Raw genomic sequence first — 24,997 nt, forward strand, 5'->3', positions numbered from 1 at the left:
TTACCCAAGGGATCTGCTCCTCTGTTTCTCCATCTGCCCTCTCTCTCTCTGTTTGACCACTAAATGTTCTCCCACTGCAGGCACATGGTGATTATGGTGGATCCACATGAAGACATGTCAGTGACGTTATGAAGCACTGAGCAGTGTCTAACTTTTTGGTTCAACGCAACTCTGCGGCCAGCTGTTACCATAGCAGCTGTGGTCCTCTCTGTGTGTGCGTGTGTGCGCTGTTTGAATGGTTTGAGAGCAGTGAAAAGGACAAAGTCATTTGTCACTTGCGGTTTCACATGTCTGGTATTGAAATTGATGACAAATCTATGAGGTGTGTGTTTGTATGTGTGTTCATATTTGTTGGCTGGTGTGCAGGTGATGTCATGCATGAGAGTTTCTTTTTCTCACACTTTATGAATCCAGCTTTGCCCCTGCAGACTCTCAGTTTGCTGACATTGCAGGCAAAGGGCGTGCATTTTGTGTATGCATGTGCACGAGTGTAGCCGGGGTATTTTTATTGCTTTTATTGGACGTTTGCTGCAGACCACAGGGAAACATTGGCATTCAAACTCCATCATGCTCGCCTGCCATGACGCTCGCTGCCTCTGTGAAACACGGCTTCCCATTTGTGTGTTTTTTTTGCTCCGTTTCAGTTTGAGGGGCACAGAAATCCTACCTAGCAGGCGTGTTAGAAAGTTTGAGATGTAAACTGGACGGACGGCGAGTTTAATCTGCCGTTAATCAGCTCCACGGAAAACTCACTCAAGCATCAGACGCCGCAGATTGCTCTGCCTCTCCCAGTAACTCCCTCTCTGTGTTTTTCCCAGTCATCACTTCACTCTCTCCCTAAATCACTGGATTTCACCCTCCACCTGCTTCCATGCCCCCCCCACAATCATCCCATGTTTCCTTCTGGAAGGAAAGCGCTGTTTCTTTTTTTTTCTTTCCCTCTGTTGTGTGAGATGCCGAGAAGCCCTCAGGATTAAATCTAAGTCTTTTGTTTATCATCTCAGCTATTACTGCTAATGCTGGCTTTCCCCTTCTCTTGCAGCGGGTGTGTGCGTGTGTCCACGCATGCATGTGTGGGCAAGCTCTCAGATCAAACACAGCGTAAGACGAGCCCATAAACAAGCCTTCAGGACCACTTAGGATTTTCAGGCAGAGTCAGTGTTGAGGGGGCACGCGGAGGGGGAGTTAGGTACAGAAATCAGCTGCTCTGTTTATGTACCTTTCAGTGGTGATTACCGGTCCAATCTGTCTGTTTAACAGAGGAAATATCATAGCCTCACTGCGTGTGTGTGTGTGTGTGTGTGTGTGTGTTTGCGAGGCGAGGGAGATGCATATGGTACAGTTGCAGTGCAGAGAGCTGGAGGGATGCCACCGGGCTGCATGGAATTAGAGTGCCGGTGCAGCAGTTAAGTGTTTATTTACTCGTATTCTAACGGAGGAGAGAGGAAGCAGAGGACCACCACAGGCCAGAGGCAGAGGGAGAGGGAGGACTGAGGATATGTGTCAGATGGACTGTATAGCCTTGGCACAGCTCTGTGTTTCCACACGGTGCAGTGAAGGCTGTGTACTGTGCATGTGTCAGTGTGAGTGGGCAGACAGACTGGCAGGTAGCACCCAGTGTGCAGGAGTGGAATTTTTAGAGATGAATAAGCTACATTATACACTCAGCATATTATTTTCATTACATTACAGCGCAGTCAGAGCAAGATTGAGTCATTTTGATGTCATGTACCGCACTGAAAGTTGGTAATGCAATTAAGTTGAAAGTGTAAATAGTTATGTCTAGTGCTGTTTGGCTCAATTTAATGAATGGATTTTTCCTGATGGATAGGAAAAATGTCTGTTTCCAGCTGCGGCCACTAGATGGCACCAAATCTGCATGAAATACGTCTGAAGTGAGGCGGCAATAACAGGTTTCAGTGGTCAGTGTTGCACCGGCAATAGCAGCTGTCTAAATTAAGCCGAGCATCGTCTGTCTGCGTGTTCTGTAGCTCGAGGTTGAAGCGGATCCTCCAGCTTCTGTCTGCCTTCTTAATCCCCTCCAGCCACCGGGAGCGCTGCGTAAAGCCGAGGGTTGCAAAGTGCGTCACAGCACTGAGCTGCGGAGACAAACCACACGGAGCCTGCAGTCCAGCACCGACCGTCTCCCGCCTCCTTCTGATCGCGCAAGAATAGCCCCCGAGCTGCCCGTTTCCTCTCCAGCATGGTGAAGATCGCTTTCAACTCGGCCCTGGCGCAGAAGGCGCTGGGCAAAGAGGCGCCGGCTGCGGAGAAGGTGAGGATTCGGCGTCCGAGCTGCGGCGTCCGGTTGGAGCCTGGAGTGTAGGCCTGCACCAGCCGCTGAACGCACACCGGCCAGTTAATCCATGTGCAGATTCATAGCGTGTTCGTCTTCTTAGTGCATTTAGATTTTCTAATAGATTTGCAGTGATGTTTATTTGCTAAATGCATGCAGTCATATTGCACCTGATGCAGCGGGACCGCCCATCTCCTGCACAGCTGTTCTGCAGAGGGACCAACGCAGAGTGGGATTATATGACTGCTAAATAAAGCTGCATATAGGTTGATAATATCGATATGAAATGCATGACGTGATATTGTTGTTATTAGAAGAGCTGGCGGTATTGTGTGTATTCATGTGTTTATGTGTGTAGGACCCGGAGCTGGCCTTGGCTCCAGCGGCCACTGAGGGCTCCACAGGTCGCTGTCTGCTCACCCTGCTGGGCATCGCTTTCATCCTCAGTGGGCTCATCGTGGGGGGAGCGTGTCTCTATCGATACTTCACCCCAAAGGTGTGTATGTGCGTTTGCTTGTGCTTACGCAAACCGTTAAATAAGAAGTGAAAACTGTCATACACACGTTAAGTCCAAGCTGTTTCTGCGCATTTTTCATTTGCTGCTGTCATATTTTCACTCACTGTGGGTTCATTTTTTTTTTCTACTGCAGTATAAAATCCTGCACCTCCATGGAAACAGCACAGCCATGGCTAGAAATAGAGAGAACCCAATGTCTTCAGTGCAGGATGACTTGGTTCTAATGCCATCGATCATGAAAAATTCAAAGACAAACCTGGTGCCCACAGGTGTCACCAACAATGGAAAAATTGTCATTTTGCTCAATATAGCTAATTCTTAGGTCATTCTATCTCAGATTGACAGGTTTTTATAGCAATTTTTACCCAGCCATCTTTAATTTATTTGACATTTTTAAGTCCTAAAATATGGATATTTATTTATATAAATGTTACTTATTATGACAGTATAATTTTTTCATGTTTCAGCTCACTTCAAGCCAAAGATTATCTGATGTATTTGTCTAATTTTGTCTGAATCATCTGAATCAACAACATGATGAGAAATAACACTGAAAATCACAGGTTTTTATTTTTAGTAGTTCTGAGGTATTGTGGTCCAAACATGACCTCAAAAAGTGTGCGAAAAAATGCGCTAAAAGGAGATCAACAAGAAGTCCCCCCCCCCCCCCCCCCCCAAAAAAAAAAAAGAAAAAAGTAATTTTGTAAAATTTATGATATATCAAGCTAAAATGTTTGCATTTATCATTTTAAATGTCCATAGTTTATAGTCAAACTGTTTCAGGAAAATTGGTGATGGGAGAGCAGAAGATCTAATGGCACGGAATAATTATTTTTAACTGCTACTACCATTGGTTCAGTGTTTAAAATGACACATGTAGAATAAAGTGATTTTTTTGTTTAGGAAAAATTACACAATTTTTCACTTAGATTTTTTTCCCTATGAAGCAGCCTTTCACAGATGAGTAGTTCAAGGGTTGTCTGAGAGATGAAAATTCAATCATTCTTTCAGTTTTTACAGTTTCTGACTCAGACATCAGGTGTAATTGGGACATTCTTTTTTTTTTCAAAAAGACATTTTTAAAACGGACAATCATGGAATTCAGAGCTGTATTATTTCACATTTAAGTAGCTGCAGCAGGTCAAAAATGGTGAAAAAAACTGAAGCAATAGAGATGAAAATGCATTTGTGTGTTCTCTAACTGTCCAGGTCTTATTCCAGCTGTGAGCCTTGTTGCTTGATATAAACTTTTCACTTTTTCCCTGTGTTTTTTTTTCTTCTACATCAACACTGACACTGTCAAATTAATTCTTAGTCTGCACCTCACCGCATTTTGATTTAACTGACCTTTCCCATATTATGAAATTTAAGCTGTGTGACTAGAGACAGCAGCGGTTTGCAGGCATCGTAACAGTCTTTGCAGCTATAATTCACAAACAGAGGATTTCTTTCCCAGAGAAAAGCCTATCCACTCAGATAGCACAGCTTCCACAAGTCCTCCCACATTTTTTTTCATGGCTGAATAAATCGCTGTCCTTTAATTCCTCTGTCACTTTGACCGGAGGCGTGCAGTGGGAGAGAACAGGGGGGTGTTATTTGAGTTTGGGAAGAATTATTAAGGCCAGTCGTGACTGCTGATGGAACACTTTTGTCTTTGTGGGAAACAAGAGTGCTGACTCTCGCTCACTTCCGTCTTCAGGAAAAAGTGCAGACTTCACCTCTTTGAATTCTGCTCTTTGTCAGTGGGAGAGTTTCGCATTCAGTGTTTTGTAGGTTCTCTAGGCTTAATGCCAGCGAAGCCAGCCAAGAATGCCTCAGTAAACTGTTAATGCAATGCATAACCTCAGGGTGAATTCAAATTTAGCTTCAAATTCAGCTTTGTTTAGGAGAAATCAGTTCAGTTTTCAAGTTTATTCACCTTAAATCAATTTTTTCCTGCTCAGAATTGGATAGAGAGTTACTTTGACAGATATAATGCATGTACCTGTTATTTCTGACCATTTGATAAACCAGAAAATCTCCTGTGCTTGAGCAAAAAAACCCTAATAACCAACACTGGTTAAATTTTTCTTTTTTTACCCCATTTTTATCATTTTGCTGCTGGCTGAACCTGTTTGGAGGGGTGCCAAAAATACTCTGCAGGATAGTCCTCCCTTAAATATCTACTGTTTTTTCACATGTAGGCATCATTTTATTGCATAATTCCATACATTACATCCATCCATTATCTATACAACACTTAATACTCTGTAGGGTCACGGGGTGATGGAGTCCATTCCAGTCCACTCAGGGTGAAGGCACCTGGACAGGTCACCAGTCTATCACATGACTACACATAGACACAAACAATCACACTCATATTCACACCTACGGGCAATTTAGAGTCTCCAGTTAACTTCAGCATGTTTTTGAACTGTGGAAGGAAGCTGGAGAAGCCGATGAGACCCACACTGCATAGGGAGAACATGCAAACTCCACACGGAAAGACTCCAGGTGAACATAACCCGGGGAACTTCTAGCTGTGAGGCGATGATGCTAACAACCGAGCCATCATGCAGACCCTATATTACATACATGCACTGCATAATTCCAAAAATGTACGCATTTCCCAAACAAACAATACATTAAAGCACAAATTCAGTAGAGTGTTGATTCATTTTTCTGTTCTTTAGGGCTTTTAGTGTAGCTTTAACTCTGATTAGTGTTTCTCCAAATTAAGTCGTCCATGTCATTACTGAAAATCTCAAAGTGCGCTCATGAGCAAACTGTCTGAACCCAACATGTGCTCTGGCTCCCCCTGGCAGCATTAAGTTGGTGCAGTTAAAGTTATTCAGGTCATCACAGCAGAGAAACCACTGACTGTAAATTTATGGAAGACCAGCTGAGGCACATGTGGTTGCAGAGTCACATAATTACTTTACCAGTGATTAAAAATAACAGCGTACATCAGGGGCGTGTCTTTGTTTTGTTTCCATGTATGACCAAATATTCATACATTTCAACAAGAGCATACAAGTGTTTATCTCCTTTATTGTGTGCATCAGGGCCATATATTTGCTCTCATTTGGTTGCTTCCTCCCCAGAGGCTGTATCACGGCGCGATGCAGTTCAGCGACATGTCAGCCGGAGGAGAGAGCCAGCCATACTACCTGCCCCGGGTGGAGGAGGAGGTGGAGATCTCCGACAGCATGGCCGTCATCAGCGTCCCACCTCCCCACTTCCGGCCCGGAGACCCCGCTTACATCCTCCACGACTTCAACAGGGTGAGAAGGAGGGGTAATGAAACACTTACTGCCCCGCTGTCGCTGATTCCTGCTGTCGATGTGCTTTAAATTCTTTCCTGATGGTTTCACGTGTTTGTGAGCAGAAGCTAACAGCCTACCTGGACCTGACTCTGAGGACCTGCTTCGTGATTCCCCTGAACACCTCGGTGGTGCTTCCCCCTCAGGACCTCATTGACCTCTTCTCGCAGCTGATGGTGAGTTACTGAGCAGCTCGTATCATGGAGATGTAAACAGGATCTGCGGATGCAGCTGAGAGAAAAACTGTGAAGACAAACTACGCACAATGCTCTCACTCAAGCTCAGGCATTAGCTCTGTATTCAAGACAAAATATCACCTAGGAAAATCCAGGGAATTAGAGTAATTCCTGGATTGTCTGTGCTTTAATCCTGTGCAAATCGGCAGCGTCTTTTATTTGTAAGGTACAAAATTCTAGCACATATCGCCTGGTAAGATCTGTTCCTCTTTTCTTTCTGTTAGATGTAGAAACTTTCATTTTTTAATGTGCAGTCAGTTTTAATTTTGTATAAAGTTTTCCATAAACCATAAAGCCAACAAGACCAAAGCTGTGTTTCTATTCCAAACTACATACAAATGCTGTACAGTATGTTCTACTTGCTAGTATACTGTGGCTGCAGATAGCATATGCAAATATCAACATGCTTGAACATTTTATGCTAACAGGAAATGATGCATTAGATGTGTTGCTGGGGATGAATCAAACTGCAATAAACAGCGAGAAAGCGAGTTTTACCACCACCCACATGTTTATTTTTTCCGGATCTGCTTTTTTATTGATTGCGTTGTTGATAATTTGTCCATCGCTAGTAAACTTAGATTGCATACGACGTGTGAGCAGCAAGTCACTGGTTCAGTTTGTGACATTCACCTACTTTGTTTGGCCACTTTTCATGAAATACAAGCATAAAAGTGCTCTAAACACAACTGGGGAAAAAAGCCAACATTTATGCTGCGTGCTCTCTTAGCTTTCTGGTGTGTGTGCAAGACACACTAAGCTAGCATTAGCATGCTAATAACACACATACACTACCAGTAAAGATGTGTCCAAAAGGTTGGACACCTTCTCTTTGAATACATTGTAGATTAATACTGAAGACATCAAAACTATAAAAGCATACATATGGAATTATGTTGTTAACAGAAAAGTGTTGGTCTTGAGCATTAATCTACAATGTAGAAAATGATACAAATGCATAAAAAGCATTGAATGAGAAGGTGTGTCCAAGCTTTTGACTGATAGTGTAAAATGACAATGCCAAGATGCTCATAGGTTATAAATTTTGATCTTATGATGACACTTCATGAAACATTAAGGACCACATGACATTAGTATGGAGCCAGCTGTTTCTTCAAATAACTTTAACATCACATGCTACAGGTTGGATTAGTTTTTTTGTTTGTTTTTTTTAAAAAGCTCAACTATTTGTGCTTTTAATGTTTTACTTTCTTTGTTTTTTTGCTTTAGTTCAGTGTTTTTTTTTATGTAAATATTCATGTTATTGTATGAGATTTGTTTTTTGAGTTTTGGCGAGAGCAGAATGTGTTCAGCATGTTTAGAAGCAGCCAATCCCAAGAAGGGATGGAGGCTGAGAGTTTCAGTTTCAAATGATGGTGTTGCACAGCATTTGATATTGCTGGCGGGTGGTGCAATCAGCAAATGTTATTATCTTGCATGAAAATGTTTAACAAAATGCAGAAGTTTGGGAATGATTCATTAAAAACCAAGTCCTTCCCACTCTTAGTCTGTCCGGTTCACTGATCTGCTCTTTCTCTTGTGAAACAGTGAAAGTGGTTTAAAGATGATGATCTTATCTGTGTTCTCTTTGTTCCAGTCGGACTCGTATCGCAGCTATCTGGTGCATGAGGACCTGGTGGTGACAGAGCGCATCGATGATATCAAGCCTTTGGGCTTCTACATCCGCCGGCTGTGTAATGGAAAGGAAACGTACAGAATGCAGCGTCGCTCCAGCCTGCCAGGTATGGATGTGTGGGACACATAACTTACACCTCCTAATTAACTGTGTGTCTTTTAATTGTTGTTTTTTGTGACTATTAAAAGCGAAAGCCGTATCTGAATTTAAATTTGGCTGATATCTCCTTTGAAGTCGTCTCCCAGTGCTGCCGCCATGTTTGGAACGCTCTCTGGATGTCCTTATCTGTCATTTGCTAGCCGCGATGCTGTGTTAAATCGCCTAAATTGGGTCAAAGTAGGAACCCTTCAACTTGAATGTCATTTTAGGGAAGAAGAGGGTGAATGTGGATTTTGCAGGTGCAACCAAAAACTTGTAGGTTTTCAACGTGTAATCAGCCCACAGTTCACACAGTTTTAACTTGTTGCACAATTTCTCGTAGAATTCTGACTCCTGACAGTTACTGATTGCACCTGGAACTATTTTGAGCACACCTTGTTTTTTTTATAAAGCAAAAATTCAAACAAAGACAAATGAATTTTAATTTCTCTGTCATCTCTTCACTCAGTAACTTCGATGCTGCCACTGCTGCTGTGTGCATTAGGTTTGAATTTCAAAAAGTAAAAGCTTGTTAGCTTACTGTTTGCAAGAAACCAGACATTCCTTTATGCTGGTGTTATTTCAGTACCTGCTCTGAGTCGCGCTCATCCAACATTGTAGAAACATGTGACAACTGCTAGCTAACATTAGTTGCCTTTCTTCCATGTTTTGTCCAGTTGTTATTAAATGACTACACTGGTAGTCCTCTAGCTTCAGCACTCTGTAAATTACTGGGGCTGAAACAATTCCTTGACTTATCCAAGTGATTTGATTACTGAAATTCCTCAAATTAAAAATTCTCTGAATCAATGCTTTGTTTAATCCACTACATACTAGACCCCAGCTCAATAACTAGTGGACTGCGGTCAGAGTCTGGACCCAGACTTTATCCCATACAGATCCCGACCTATAGTCATTAAATTATAAGAGAATTTTAAATTTGACAGGACGCCTCTATTTTAACCGGCGCAGTTTTTCTAGTGTTTACGGCATTTATCAGATCAGAGGACTGAACTACGAAGACAGATCGACATAGTCAGACTTTCTTTGTTTAAATCGGCTCACAAAAAACTAAAACCTCAGTCAGAGTTAACAGGCATGAAGGCGTTTATCAGCTTTCTCTGTTAACTCAGACTTTCTGCTTGAAACTGGTCACACAAACAAGAGCATTTAAACGCATCATTTGACTCATTTTCTGCACAAAATAAAACGATGGTGTTCAGCTGCTTCAGTCAACAGGTTGATTTAATGGAGAACAAAGAGGAACATAAAACTTTATGACGGTAAAAAGCGCTGTGACTGGAAATTATGTAAGACAGGAATGCTGGTAGAAAACTGTTGAATGTATTTTGATTATTAAGAATAGTCAACTATCAAACTTCATCTATTCAAACATGATATTGTATTGAAGTGCATGTAGGTCTGACATGGTCTCATAATGAAGGAAATTATTTTAATTTGTGGCCAAATCAAAGTGAAACTAAAGTTACTGATTGAATATTCTCTGTAATAAATACCAAAAACTGGTTAGTTCTCTTATTTGTGTTCTATCAGCTGCAGTTTAAACGGACCAAACATAGAAACATATTTATGTGATTTCTGCATCACCAACTAAATACATGTGGGGTTTCCATGCTTTGAGTTTTGGGTGAATACCTCTGTACTACAGTGCCTTGTGAAAGTATTCGGCCCCCTTGAACTTTTCAACCTTTCACCACATTTCAGGCTTCAAACATAAAGATACAAAATTCTAATTTTTTGTCAAGAATCACCAACAAGTGGGACACAATCGTGAAGTGGAATGAAATTTATTGGATATTTTATACTTTTTTTTTAACAAATAAAAAACTGAAAAGTGGGGCGTGCAATATTATTCGGCCCCTTTACTTTCAGTGCAGCAAACTCACTCCAGAAGTTCAGTGAGGATCTCTGAATGATCCAATGTTGTCCTAAATGACTGATGATGATAAATAGAATCCACCAGTGTGTAATCAAGTCTCTGTATAAATGCACCTGCTCTGTGATAGTCTCAGGGTTCTGTTTAAAGTGCAGAGAGCATCATGAAGATCAAGGAACACACCAGGCAGGTCCGAGATACTGTTGTGGAGAAGTTTAAAGCTGGATTTGGATACAAAAAGATTTCCCAAGCTTTAAACATCTCAAGGAGCACTGTGCAAGCAATCATATTGAAATGGAAGGAGTATCAGACCACTGCAAATCTACCAAGACCCGGCCGTCCTTCTAAACTTTCACCTCGAACAAGGAGAAGACTGATCAGAGATGCAGCCAAGAGGCCCATGATCACTCTGGATGAACTGCAGAGATCTACAGCTGAGGTGGGAGAGTCTGTCCATAGGACAACAATCAGTCGTACACTGCACAAATCTGGCCTTTATGGAAGAGTGGCAAGAAGAAAGCCATTTCTCAAAGATATCCATAAAAAGTCTGGTTTAAAGTTTGCCACAAGCCACCTGGGAGACACACCAAACATGTGGAAGAAGGTGCTCTGGTCAGATGAAACCAAAATCCAACTTTTTGGCCACAATGCAAAACGATATGTTTGGCGTAAAAGCAACACAGCTCATCACCCTGAACACACCATCCCCACTGTCAAACATGGTGGTGGCAGCCTCATGGTTTGGGCCTGCTTTTCTTCAGCAGGGACAGGGAGGATGGTTAAAATTGATGGGAAGATGAATGGAGCCAAATACAGGAGCATTCTGGAAGAAAACCTGTTGGAGTCTGCAAAAGACCAGAGACTGGGATGGAGATTTATCTTCCAACAGGACAATGATCCAAAACATAAAGCCAAATCTACAATGGAATGGTTCACAAATAAACGTATCCAGGTGTTAGAATGGCCAAGTCAAAGTCCAGACCTGAATCCAATGGAGAATCTGTGGGCAGAGCTGAAGACTGCTGTTCACAAACGCTCTCCATCCAACCTCACTGAGCTCGAGCTGTTTTGCAAGGAAGAATGGGCAAGAATTTCAGTCTCTCGATGTGCAAAACTGATAGAGACATACCCCAAGCGACTTGCAGCTGTAATTGCAGCAAAAGGTGGCGCTACAAAGTATTAATGCAAGGGGGCCGAATAATATTGCACGCCCCACTTTCCAGGTTTTTATTTGTTAAAAAAGTTTAAAGTATCCAATAAATTTCATTCCACTTCACAATTGTGTCCCAATTGTTATTGATTCTTGACAAAAAAATTTAAATTTTATATCTTTATGTTTGAAGCCTGAAATGTGGCGAAAGGTTGAAAAGTTCAAGGGGGCCGAATACTTTCACAAGGCACTGTATATGTGTACGATACACTGCAGATGTTCGCCCCTGTTCTGCTAGGACGGTTATTTCTGTTGCACGCTGCATTCACTTCCGCTTTTGATGCTGTAACACCAAGCGCAGAATCTGACAACTTGATTAATCACCAGAACAATCTATAGAATACTCGATTACTAAAGTAATCGATAGCTGCAGCCCTGTACATTACTCTGATTTTTTTTTTCAGAGTTCCTTTCTGAGTTATCAAATAATTGTACAAAAGTGTTAAAATTACAGATTTTACTCTAGAAAAGTCAAAGCAAACCTTCAACTTCTGAGCAAAAACCTGAGAGCACTTGAGCCTGATGTGGAATAGGAATGTATCCAACATGCAGCTGGCTGAGTTTTTAAGACTAATGTTTGTGTTTATTAGGTGGAGGCATCCAGAAGCGCTCTGCAGAGGAATGTTTCACCATCCACCACTTTGAAAACAAGTTTGTGACGGAGACCAAGATCTGCAAGGCTTGATGGGAAAGTGTGAGCATAGGTCAGAGAATGAAAGCCGAGTGACCGAGTCGGTGGAAAGTGGGTGACGGAGAGAACAACTTTCAGCAGAAAGTTCCTTTTTGTATAAAAACAGTTTTTGCCTCCCTGCTTTAGTGTTCAGTGAATTTAAGTTCCTGTGTTACAGCCTAATCCTCCTATCCTCTGCTGTATACCCCTGAACCTGTATAGGCCATAGCTCTCTTGCTCAAGTATTCACTAGCTAGTCTTGTACTGATGAGTCAGCCTGCTAACTCCACTTATACTAAGTTTCGTTTATGTTGGTTATTGTTTCGTTGCTGTTGCTTCCTGCAGACTGATCTTATTGATGTTTACTGTATTGCCACCTCCAGACGAGAGCTGTGAGTCATCCTACTGAATATTCTAGTGAACCTGAGAAGTCCCTCATATTAGACTTGTCTTGTGTCGGCCTACAGTCACCGCTCGTTCCAGGGTTTTATAGAGCAGCTTCGATCAGATACGTTCTGGTGCGATTATAGCACAAGTCAGCATGGAAATGCCTGGTACTACACACATGCTTGTCATTGACTTTTACCGAAATTAACGGAGATGCACAAACTCAGAGCTCTCAGTCACCACTTTTGTAGATATTTCCCAGAGTGCCCTGCTGCTCCCAGAGGCCTCCGCTGTCCTGCTGTGTGATGATTTCGTGTAACCGATGGTCTCATACCTGATGGTAAACAGTCCAGCACCGTATACGAGCAGTTTTTGTCTTTGTGTAGAAACCTCATTTGTGACTTGAAGGAGAAGTGAATAAGCTAAAGGGAAATTTCACTGAATTTGACTTGAAAACTCTTAATTGACTTCTAATTTATGAGTTTGTATCCTCATAACATGAGTTGACTTTTACTGAGACAGCTGAATCTCAATGTTACTTTAGGTGTCTGAAGAACACTGTGGATTTAAAATGGTCACAAAAACACCTTATTATTTATTTGCATAAATTTTGAAATCCCATGAGAAAATATGAAAAAGTTTTTCTGCCAAATAACTTCTAAGTCATTTTCAGTGGTTTCCTACTTGATGCCTGCACAGAAAGACAATCAACAGGAAGTCTGCTTGTGAAAATGAGTTTCTTAGCTTTTTAACCGAATACTAGAAGATAGATAGGAAAAAAAAACATGTTGTGTGCAACTACTGAACTGAACTTCACTTTGTTGTTGAATAAAGTTGCATTTCTTTACCTACTGAACATTTTGCAGTTTGGCTGTTATTAAAACTGACTCATTTTTTCACTCGAATTGAGAGGAAAAGTGGAGCTGATTTAAGGATTTCCCTGTGTTTTCTGTTTCCTGATGCTTATTACTGATGACAGATTCATCCTGTTTAACAAACTGCTCACTCCTCACAGGGGCCATGCAAATTTAGAAAAAAAAACATGTTTTATTGAGAAATAAATAGAAAAAAAATCACATTTTGAAGCTTGGTCCCATACTTTCACATACTTGCTTGGATGTAAATCATGTTTCTGTTTGTGGGAATACTTCATCTGAGGGATTAGTGGTTCAGATTAAACTGTTGGCTTGCAGGAGACTAATCATTGTCTAAGTCCTCTCCTCCAGTTATGCACGACAGGCGCCTGTTGAAAGTCATGCTCTCTGGTATCTCCGGCTTGCTCAACCGCCTCCAGAACTCATCGGTTGTGAAATAGTACATGAGTGGGTCCAGGCTGCAGTTGAGGCTGGCCAGGCAGAGCGTGACGGGGTGACACCGCAGGATCAGGTCCCTGAGGCCACAGTCGCTCAGAGCGTTGGCTTTAGCCAGAAAGTCCAGAGGCATCGTGATGTGGTAAGGCACAAAGCACACTAAGAAGACAACAGCACAGCTTAGAACCATCCTTAATGCCCTCCGCTTCTCCCCTCGGTCTGGAATAGCCCCTGCTGCCGGCTGCCGGAGGCTCCCAGCGGTCATGATTGTGCAGGCCAGCACCAGGATGAGGGGGATGACGAAGCCAAACAGCTCCGCTATGATCAGCAGCGCCCAGGCTGCAGGAGCGCTGACAGTCCTCAGAGGCAGCTCAGAGAAACACACCAGCTCATGTGCGGCTGAAAGGTTTGAGTTCTCCTCAGAGATGGGGTTCCTCAGCAGGGGGAAGGGCAGGCAGCAAAGGCAGACCAGCAGCCAGCCGAGGCCACATATCAGCAGGTCTCCCTTTCGCCTCGATGAGTTGTACATCAGCGGACGCATGATGAGCTCACAGCGGCGCACGCTCACGCACACCAGGAAGTAGATGGAGGCGTACATGTTGACGTACTTGAGATAGAAGCAGATCATGCAGAGGGGATGACCGAAGGGCCAGGTGTTGTTCAGGTAGTAGTAGATCCGCAGAGGCAGGGAGAGAACCTGGGGACAGTCAGAACAATGCAGCAGCCAATTAACATTTTCTCTCAATCAATTCAATGCTCAACAAAAACTGAGTCAACGATTCTAATGATTCATTTTTGAAGGGATTATTTCTCTTTTTCGATATAAATCATGTCGAACATACCGGCTTTATTTCTGCGACACAGCGAGCTGAAGCCTCATTTCTGCTTCTGCTGATGGCATTTTTACACTTCCACTTTTACATGCATTGTTTTGTTTGACATTGTTGGATGTTTCTCTTTGTAATTTGAACTGTTTCTGAAATGCATGTCAGCATCTGGCATTTAATTTTGACTTCCCACTTACGCATTATTAATATCAGTAAATGTAATGACCCACTTTCATACACTTTATTGTGGTTATCAGTAGAGGAAATTACATTTATCGAAGTGCTTACACCCCCTGTCAAAAGTTTTAGGACAGGTTTTAATTTATTTGAATGAGAAAATGTCCTACAACTTTTGACAAGGGGTGTACATGCAATTTTGAGCAATGTGCGATTTACTTTAGCATTTCCTTTTTTTTTTTTTTTTGTTGCTACTTTATACTTTGCACTTTTTACTCCACTGTTTTTATTTTACAGCTTTAGTTACTTTACAGATTTTGATTAAGAATACAAAATGTCACAGACTAATAAATTCAAATGAAATATTAAAGATGAATCTAAACTAATTAATTGTAGAAATTCACAAGCTACTAAACATCCATCCATCCATCCTCTATATACCGCTGTATCCTCACTAGGGTTGCGGGGGGTGCTGGAGCCTATCCCAGCTGACTCGAGCGAAAGCAGGAGACACCCTGGACAGGTCGCCAGTCTGTCACAGGGCTACATACACAGACGAACAGTCACACTCGCATTCACACCTACGGGCAATTTTAGAGTAATCAATTAACCTCAGCATATTTTTGCACTGTGGGAGGAAGCCGGAGTACCCGGAGAAAACCCACCCATGCACAGGGAGAACATGCAAACTCCATGCAGAAAGATCCCAGGCCCACCCCGGGATTCGAACCAGGGACCTTTTTGCTGCAAGGCGAAAGTGCTAACCACTACGCCGCTGAGCAGCCCCAGCTACTAAACAGATGAACTATATTAACCAGTTAAACTACCTTTACCGTCTTTAAAATGTTAAACACATGAATGCATCAATAATTATAATCAAATACTACACGTTATTGTGAAATGTGCTATCTTACATAACAAGAACTGTTTCTGTCACGACTTCAGATACATGTAAATGCCAATGCTTTTGTACTTTTGCTTCAGTAGAAATTGTAATGCAGGTTTTTACTTGTGCAGTGGATTTTTACTTTGTGTTATTAGAACGTTTACTTAAGTACAACAGACACAAGATATACTGACAGTCAATAGAAACTTTGAGGTAGAAATGTACGCAGAATTCTACTTGTAGGGGGGTTGTAATTATTCATTGTGGATTTACTGATGATCTAGTGCCCTGGTAGTTGAGATAATGATGAGTTGTCATTTTGTCATGATTCATTGCACATGGGTTGGTCACTTTGCAAAAGTGAATCAAATACACACCAAGCAATACTCAGTGAGTATCTGCACAATTTGAGAATGGGTTTTGAAGGCCTATATAAAGGCCCAAAAAAGGCCACCATTGTTAGTCCAGTGAACAGCATCATGCCGCGTCTATCACATGAACAACGTCTCCGGGCACTGGGTATGGTGGAGGCCGGTTTGAGCTACAGTGATGTAGCCAGGCGTATGGGCTGTTCCCAACCCACAATCAGAAGCCTGGTCCAAAGCATGCGCCAACGGATTGCTGCCTGCATCGAAGCAAATGGAGGCCATACTCGGTATTGACTGATGTGACTTTGTGTTTGGCAGGTGCCGTTTTCTTTTGTGAAATTCTTTATTTTGAAATCATTCTTGAAACTTTAGATTTTTGTTTCTGTATGCCACTATGCTAAACAAATGATTCATATGAAGAAAATCCAGTTTCAGGCTTCAAAATAAAAATTGTGTAGAAAAATATGGTCTCAAAGTTTTTAATGACTGTCAGTGTATTTCTTCCACCTCTGTTTTATACACCACCTGGCCAAACAAAAGTTTCCACTTGGATTTAACTAAGCAAACAGGTAAGATCCTTCCATTGCATAATTACTGCAGTGATGAATACGTTTCAGCTGCAACAACTTATTTAACCCTAGCTGATGCAGTGAGGAGCTTCTCATTTCTGAAACAACCATGTTAGAAGACATATCCTGTGGTCATAGAAAGGATGTTAATCTGTCTCAGAAGAGTCAAACTATCGGCCTGCATCAAGCAAAGAAAACAACTAAGGAGATTTCTACAACTACTAAAATCAGGTTAAGAACCAGCCAATGCATTATACTGAATGTATATATATATATATATATATATATATATACACTGAATGACCAGGTCTTTCCATCAGCGGAGTTTTTCTTCCCTGATGGTCATGGGCATGTTCCAAGATGACAATGCCAGGACCCATGGGGCTCACATTGAGAATGAGTGGATCAGAGAGCATGAAACATCATTTTTACACATGGATTGTCCTCCACAGAGTTCAGACCTCAGCCCCATTGAGAATCTTTGGGATGTTCTAGAGAAGACTGTGCATCGGTCCGACTCTCCCTTCATCAATATAAGATCTTAGTAGAAAATGAATGCAACTCAGGACAAAAATAAGTGCTGTGACTTTGCAGAAGCTTATTGAGATGATGCTAATAAAATAAATGCCAATAAAATATTAGAGTGTGCGACTTTTTTTGGCAGGGCAGTGTATATTATTATGTTATTTTTTTTAAGTATTTTTGATTGATAGCTATTTGAACTTGATTTTCTGTGTGTAAACTGAGCAGACTTCAGCCACTGACAGGTCTGAGCCTGGGCTCTAAGTTAAGAATTTAACTGCATTATCATCATATAATTACATCATTGTTTTAAGCAAAATTGGATTACTCATAAATGCTTATTAGTGGGGTTACGAATTAAATTACAAAAAAAAAGAAGTAGATCATCGTAATACTACGAATAAAGCACTAGAGTATGAAGTGCAAAAGATAAGTAAAGGTTTTTACCTGCAGTAGGTCGGCCAAAGCCAAGTTCATCATGTACACCACAGCCTTCTTGGTTTCTCTGACGTAGACCCTGAACACCCAGAGTGCCAACACATTACCCAGCAGGCCCGGTGCCAAGATAACGCTGTACACCACAGCATACACATGGTGCTGGTATGTCCTCAGATTGTCACTGCTTTCACAGCTTTGGTTAACAAAGGTCATTGTACTGTGAGCCCAGCCACGTTAATGTCGATGAAGTTGTATCAGGGGAGCCGAGTGTAGTCGGATAGCGTAGGGTCGGTTTGAGCTTCCATGCTGTCCTTTATATTGAAGAGGAGTTTATGCCGTGACCTGTGCTGCTCCTTCTCTGCAGCATGCCACACGAGAAGAACAATGTCCTTTGGTGAGGTTGAAGTTGTCAGTGTGTCAAGCTGCTACTAGTCCCTGAAGCATAATCTGGTGGTAGAGAGAAAATAGGGTTAAAGTTGAAGAAAAACAGACTGAAAATTGTCTGCACTGTCACCTCACACAGAGAAGTCCTGTCTCTGTCCTCCCTCAGTCTACAAATGTGTAGGTCAGATGAAGTAAAAACTCCTAATTGCTCTTGTGACACAGATGTCGTTGTGTGCCGCTGCAGTAAACTGGTCACCTATTTCCTAGTGCATGGTGACATAAATGACGGCAGGGTGATATTTGTGAGTCTGTAAATCAAGCCGTGTTGGCTGCCTGTTTTGCATGTTGCACAGATAACCATTAGGTTTTAAAAAGAGCCTTTCTCCATCAGCCACGTATCACACTGTACAGCACAGTCACACACACAAACACAGTGACACCTTTCAGCCTTGGCCTGTTGTACATTTCTTGTACCTATGTATGAAGTGACAAATCATGTTTGTGACCACAGCTGTTTGTGGTGACCTTTAATGTAAATAGGTATACCCACAGAGAAGGTGATGCTATGTTCTCCCACGTAGTGTTCACTGCTGAACATCTCCAGCTGCGGGGTTTAGCTGACAATAAGCCTTTGTGAAATGCCTCAGCATCAGTGAAACAAGCGCGGTTAGCAGGCAAATGGTTAACTTCTCAGATAAACCTGCCATCTCTGCTGAGAAATGCTTCATGTTGGTTTGCAAAATAGATAACGCGACCTTCGTGTTGTATGACACACCACCTGCACAAAACGAAAGTTGTTCAGAAGATGTTTCAAGATATGAGGGTGATCTTAAACCTTGATGAAGTTTAGATACCGATTTTAACTTCAGTGGGAAACGCACAGTAATATCTGGAACAGAACTTCCAGCTTGTAGGTGTGTTACGCCCACCGCTCATAACATGAGTTGGTGGTTCAAATGTGTGCTTTTATTCACTTGTTGCCACGACTCATATGAACCATTCAGCTATAAATATTCACCTCATTTTTGACCCGCTTTTGGCTCTTTTCTTGCTTGGACTAAACAGATTTTACAGAGAGGACACTGAACTGATAATACCATTATTTTTACTGAGTTGCTGGTCTTTGAGAACATTTCAGTAACCCCAAAGGAAAGTTGGTAGTGGAAACTTTATATCATCCAGGAAACATCTTTAAAGTCCCCCTCTGGTGGTTGATTTAATCCCTAAAAACTCATCTCTGTCTATCAAAGTTACATATTTAGAAATTTATTATAGGAAAATGGTCTCCTCTTGCTTTAAAATGGCTTAGCTGTAACTTCACAATGTTGTTTCCTCTAAGATTTTCAGATCTATAAAACCCTCCCCCTCATTCTTCACCCACTACTTCACACTCACTGCTGCTTGAGCACACCAGCTCACCTACGACTTTGCTCAAACCCAAAAAAACTAATCTCCACTACACATTGGAAAGCTGTTATACTGGAGTGCCTTCGCCATACTTGTTTGAGCCAGAAACTGATTCTGAAGTAGAGTAATCATACAAACCACCTGCAAGTTGACAGGACTGACTTTTTAGGTTTATTAGAAATGGAACTAGAAGTATAAATCTGTTTTTGTGGCTGTTAACGGTACTCTGCAGTTTCAAGGTGGAAATATTTAAATATGCTCTGATATCATCTTGATACGTTCTAAAGCATGAAGTAAAAACACTAAATGGACATGTTAAAAAAGTAGAAAGAACTCAATCAACATTTTGACAAGGATCCTGAGAAGGAGTTATGAACCAAAAAACAAGATTGTGAACCACTGCCTTTTAACAGCGTGTTGCTAACCTTAGCAATCTTCATCCAAAGTGTAGTGGACTTTACGCTTCATGGTACTCCTGGGAGCTTCAGTAAAAAGCAAGGTGGAAATACTGAATACGCTATGGTATTGCTTGAAGAGTTAGTAGGAGAGTCAGTGTGGCATCTAAAGCTGCAGTCTGCAGATGTCTGGAAAAGGCAAATAAAAAGACAAACAAACGCCATGATTGGAAAATATGCGCCCTTTTACTGCAGCTCTTCTCGTTCTGTTTTAAACTCCTCAGACAAACTCCAACAGACAAAAATGCACCCCTCTAGCTGTAAATTCCTGTATATGTTGTGTTATATTTAATTTCATTACTGCTATTTTTATTTTCCTGCCAAAACCAAATTCCTTGTATGTTGTGTACTTGGCCATTAAAACTGATTCTGATTAAAACACTCAAAGACAGTTGAGCTTAAAGTCAACATTCATTTGCCAGTTGGCCATATATTTTAGCCCTCCCTCTAACCCACTGCACTACCACATCCTGCTCTCACCATGGATTGTTGCTACTGACACACCTTCTGACCTGCTCTGGGTAAAAAATAAACCACAACTCACTTGTGATGGGCTATAATCTCTGCCTAGATTTTCTAATCTTTGGCCAGAGATTTTCAGCCAGTAGCAACTTCTCTTAGCCTGAGCCAGAAACTGCAGAAGTCAGGGTTAGTATGACATTTTCTGCCCAATGATACCAATTTAAAAAACTCTCTATCCTAGTTTTAAGTCTCACAAGCCACAAAGACAACTGTTTAACACTATATTGTACCTTCTGAATATTCGAAACATGTATTTATATTTTTTGGTGGTTGCTTTTGCCACACTCAAGGTGCTACTTTAGTAACAGTCATTGTTACTTGTATCTTGCATCCCGCTTTGCTTTATCTTCTTTACAAACCTCTCATCAGATTGCAGATTTACTGACACCTGATTATAATTACACTACTAAAGCACAGGTCACAAAAACGGTAAACGTTGTCATTCTGTAGATTTTCACTGATTAATACTGATACTTGGTTGCACTTTACTACCATTTTACCGCTATAGCTGGGGATCTACCTACTTTAGCTAAAGGGTCATTCCAGGTGAAATGACCAGATATTCCTTGGGGGTGTTGCTGCACCATTTTCAAATTAGTCCTAAATTTGTATGCCATTAGATAGTCACAAAAGTACTTTCTATGCAAAATTGTAGGCCTGTAGCTCAAAGAGTTGTGGGGGTCTGAGATTTTCAGAATTTGGGCTATAAAAAGCCTCACCAGCGTTTTTTGCATCTTTAAGTGGTTATTTCTCAGCCTCTAGACATACCAGAGAGCTGTAAGTTGGTAAACAAGGCCTCTGCATGTAGCTAGTGCCCCACAAACATCCCCAGGTGTTTCCCTACACTCTGCAGGCCGTGGGGGCTTGATAAAAATGCTAAAAATTAAGAGATACCTACTCACGAGTGGGGTTTGGGACCTTAAAAGTACTAGAAATACTGCACAGAAGTGTTCTAACACCCCTGGGTTCCATTCTACACAAACTTGTGTGATAACTTAGCAAACTGGAGCTTTCTAGGTACCTCAGTTTGGAAAATATGAGCTCCCAAAGTTGGATGAGATTTTTAATTGGCAATTTTTGGTGGCAAAAATCTCAGTGTGGGACAGGTACCAGATACCCAAAATTTTTCTACAAGACAGTTCCATCTGTCTTCTATCACTGTACAGAAAAGCAGCAAGGTTATATTTGTAGTTACTGAGATATTCTTACTCAAAATGGGATGGGTAATGTCAAAATCGTTTTTTGCTTTTCACTACTTTAAATTGGGATACAAGTATTAGTAGTCATTCCAATGGTAGTATCATGTATGTTTGTTCTTTTGAAATGTTAGTTGTTAAAATAACCTATACCTAAGTTCTAACTTAGGTATAGGTTATTTTGCTTGTAGGTAGCAAAATATTATCTGTCATGTTTGCTTGTAACATGACATTGTACAATTAAATTTAACATGTTTAATCCCACTGCACTGATACTGTAAAATTCAACATTATTGTTGTTATTTTTAAATTAATCAACCATGAACTACTACAGAGCTCCCTGAATTCAAGTTAGTACATGTAATTTGTATGTGTATGTCATAATTACATGTATGCATTGCAAATGGGTGTCAACATGTCATTACACTTTTTGAAGGTAGTCACCTTTAACAACTAACATTTCAAAAAGAACAAAACATACATAATACTACCATTGGAATGACTACTAATACTTGTATCCCAATTTAAAGTAGTGAAAAGCAAAAAACGATTTTGACATTACCCATCCCATTTTGAGTAAGAATATCTCAGTCACTACAAATATAACCCTGCTGCTTTTTTGTACAGTGATAGAAGACAGATGGAACTGTCTCGTAGAAAAAGTTTGGGTCTCTGGTACCTGTCCCACACTGAGATTTTTGCCACCAAAAATAGCCAATTAAAAATCCTGTCCAACTTTGGGAGCTCATATTTTCCAAACTGAGGTACCTAGAAAGCTCCAGTTTGCTAAGTTATCACACAAGTTTGTGTAGAATGGAACCCAGGGGTGTTAGAACACTTTTGTGCAGTATTTCTAGTACTTTTAAGGTCCCAAACTCCACTCGTGAGTAGGTATCTCTCAATTTTTTTAGCATTTTTATCAAGCCCCCATGGCCTGCAGAGTGTAGGGAAACACCTGAGGATGTTTGTGGGGCACTAGCTACATGCAGAGGCCTTGTTTACCAACTCACAGCTCTCTGGTATGTCTAGAGGCTGAGAAATAACCACTTAAAGATGAAAAAAACGCTGACAAGGCTTTTTATAGCCCAAATTCTGAAAATTTCAGACCCCCACAACTCAGAAACTATTTGAGCTACAGGCCTACAATTTTGCATAGAAAGTACTTTTGTGACTATCTAATGGCATGTAAATTTAGGACTAATTTGAAGATGGTGTGGCAACCACCATCTGGTGAAAACACACGGAATGACCCTAAAGACTTAAGTTTGTGGTTCACTTCCTGCAAAGATAAGTTGGCGTGAGATGATCAATGGAGTGGAAGGAAGAAATGAACAAATCTCGGCTACATATGCTCATATTATTCAGCATTGCATGGCAGAAATTCTAAATAGGCATGTAGACATGATCAAGAGGATTTGTTGACATTTAAGCCAAGAATCAGTAAAGCGAATCAAGGTGATTTTGAATGTGATGGGATTGTTGGTGCCAGACCAGGCGGTTTGAGAGTTTCAGAAACAGCAGATATATTGGGGTTTCCCGCATTTCTATGGTTTACAGACAGCAACGGGTGTTAGTCCTATAAGCTAAGAGCTGGAAAGTGAGGATACATTGGTAACTGGCTCATCAAAACTGGACAACGGGCAATTTGAAGAACGTTGTCTGGTCTGATGAGTCTTGATTCCTGCTGTTTCATTCAGATGAAAGGGTCCGAATCTGATGTAAGTGGCATTACAGCATGGATCCATCCTACCTTCTGTCAGCACTTAAGGTTTGTGCTGGTGGTTGAGGCTTAAATGGCCATTTAAAAGGAGCCAACCCAGAAGTTGGCTCGAGCACACCAGCTCACCTACAACTGTGCTCAGACACTGTAAAACAACTCAGGATGACAAGCTGTAATATTGGAGTACTCTAGCCACACATGCTCAAACATGAAACCGATTCTGAGGAAGAGTAATGATACTGAACGTTCCACCCTGCTAGTTGACAGCAATGTCTCTTTAGGTTTGTTAAGTATGAAAAACCGGAAGTTTGAATTTGTGTTTTTGGGACTGTCATCAGCACACTGTATTTTCAAGGTGGAAATGCTCAGTTGTGGTGCTGACTGCTTGTTTCATGCTTGATTTGTCTTCCTGCATGTAACAAAAACACCATATGATCATGTTGACAAGGTGAAAATAACTGAATTGGCTTCAGTACCTTGAAAAGGGCCCTGAGAAGGTGGTGAACCACTGTCTTTTAGCAATGTATTGGTTATTACAAGTCTGTCTATGTTCCAAAATGCAGTGCAGTATAAACTACAATATGTCTGTGTAGATTTGTTTAGACCATATTCTGGGAGCTTCAGTAAAGAGCAAGGGGAAACACCTTCAAGAACCTAGAAGAGAAGCTCAGTTGTTGTTTAATGAAGATTTCAGGAACATAAACTGTGATGTTTGCCTCAAAAATGCAGTAGTATAAATGTATAAAGTAGCATAAAATCAAGTGACAGCACTAAATACTTGCGCTGAAGTGCAGTTTCCCATCAGTGACATCTACAAGCAGTGGAATTTTTGGAAGTGAAGAGGGGATTTTTTTTAAGTTTGGACTCCTCCACAGCTCCCTGACAGCCTTTAATCCTTCTCAGTTCCCAGTAGACTTCCAGAGTCCCCAGACTGGCTTTTAGCTCCAGTGACTGCTGACCTGTGTGATACTGTTTTAATGAAGCTCCTCTCTTATTGCAGCTACTTTTGCACGTACCATGTGCTACTGTCTATATAATACTAAAGCAATAACCATACAGTCATCAGTTTAGCGCTCATTTCCTCTTTGTGGTTGGCAGCAGTGGACTAACATGTAAAATCAACACAAATCCGTCTGAAGTCCAACAGAAACCTGTTTGTATGTATCTGGAGCTAGTTTATATTTGCATATATGAGAGAAACTGAAGAGTTCCAGCTGGAGATTGGTGTATAAAGAGTTAGGGATGAATTAACATTCTCTAGTTCTGATATTAGCTGCACCCCTACCTCAGATCTTACCAATGGAAACATATCACTCTATCTGCCATGATTCATCTTTCCGTGGGTTGTCGGAACGTTACAGCTTTCCCACTCAGACACGACATCTGGCCTCATGCATCAGCACCCAAAAATTTAGCAGCGAGCACCTGGGCTCCCTCAAAACATGCCGCCATCTCCACAAAACACACTCACATGGACACCCTGACGCTGGCTCTACAGACACACACACACCCTCAACATAACAGGCATTCCTCACAGTGGAGACACACGAGATCCCCCATGAGGCATGACTCCACACTGAAAGCATCCAGCTGCTGCACAAAAGCACACTGTTTTTCTGCTGTAGTATTGAAGGTCATTCTCTCACCTCAGTCTTCCTGCCGTTGTAGCATCAAGAAAGCAGAAGGGTGAAGCATCAGCTGGCACATTCAATCCCCTCCCTTCTCCTTCTCTAACAGAGTTCACTTTTCAGTCTCTCACTCTTTTTCTCTGACTTTATCTCTTCCTTTGTATTATTTATCCATCTGTCTGTTGCCTCTCTTGTGCCGTTTCCTGTTTCTCACTCGATTTGATCTGCATATGTGTTGCCTCTCTCTGCCTCTGTCTGCCTGCTGTAGTGGGGATTTCAGCAGACGTGGGGCTTCCTGT

The 24,997-nt window shown here is 41.4% G+C and overlaps 2 protein-coding genes across 2 annotated transcripts; one reads left to right on the forward strand and one right to left on the reverse strand.

Annotated features, from left to right (window-relative positions):
- The first annotated feature begins 1,870 nt into the window (after nt 1–1,870).
- Nucleotides 1,871–13,145, forward strand: LOC110963722 (integral membrane protein 2A-like). Its single transcript, XM_022212193.2, has 6 exons — nt 1,871–2,275; nt 2,655–2,792; nt 5,897–6,076; nt 6,181–6,291; nt 7,949–8,093; nt 11,823–13,145. The coding sequence occupies exons 1-6, from the start codon at nt 2,204–2,206 to the stop codon at nt 11,915–11,917; spliced, it is 741 nt and encodes a 246-aa protein (XP_022067885.1). The 5' UTR covers nt 1,871–2,203; the 3' UTR covers nt 11,918–13,145.
- Nucleotides 13,146–13,312: 167 nt separating this feature from the next.
- On the reverse strand, nt 13,313–24,965 carry gpr174 (G protein-coupled receptor 174). The gene is made up of 3 exons (XM_051954395.1): nt 24,717–24,965; nt 17,396–17,833; nt 13,313–14,296 (listed from the first exon to the last, which is right to left on the reverse strand). The coding sequence occupies exons 2-3, from the start codon at nt 17,597–17,599 to the stop codon at nt 13,487–13,489; spliced, it is 1,014 nt and encodes a 337-aa protein (XP_051810355.1). The 5' UTR covers nt 17,600–17,833; nt 24,717–24,965; the 3' UTR covers nt 13,313–13,486.
- Between the last annotated feature and the right edge of the window lie 32 nt (nt 24,966–24,997).

Source organism: Acanthochromis polyacanthus, chromosome 10 (assembly GCF_021347895.1).
Source record: "Acanthochromis polyacanthus isolate Apoly-LR-REF ecotype Palm Island chromosome 10, KAUST_Apoly_ChrSc, whole genome shotgun sequence".
In the NCBI taxonomy this organism is placed as follows: Eukaryota; Metazoa; Chordata; class Actinopteri; family Pomacentridae; genus Acanthochromis; species Acanthochromis polyacanthus.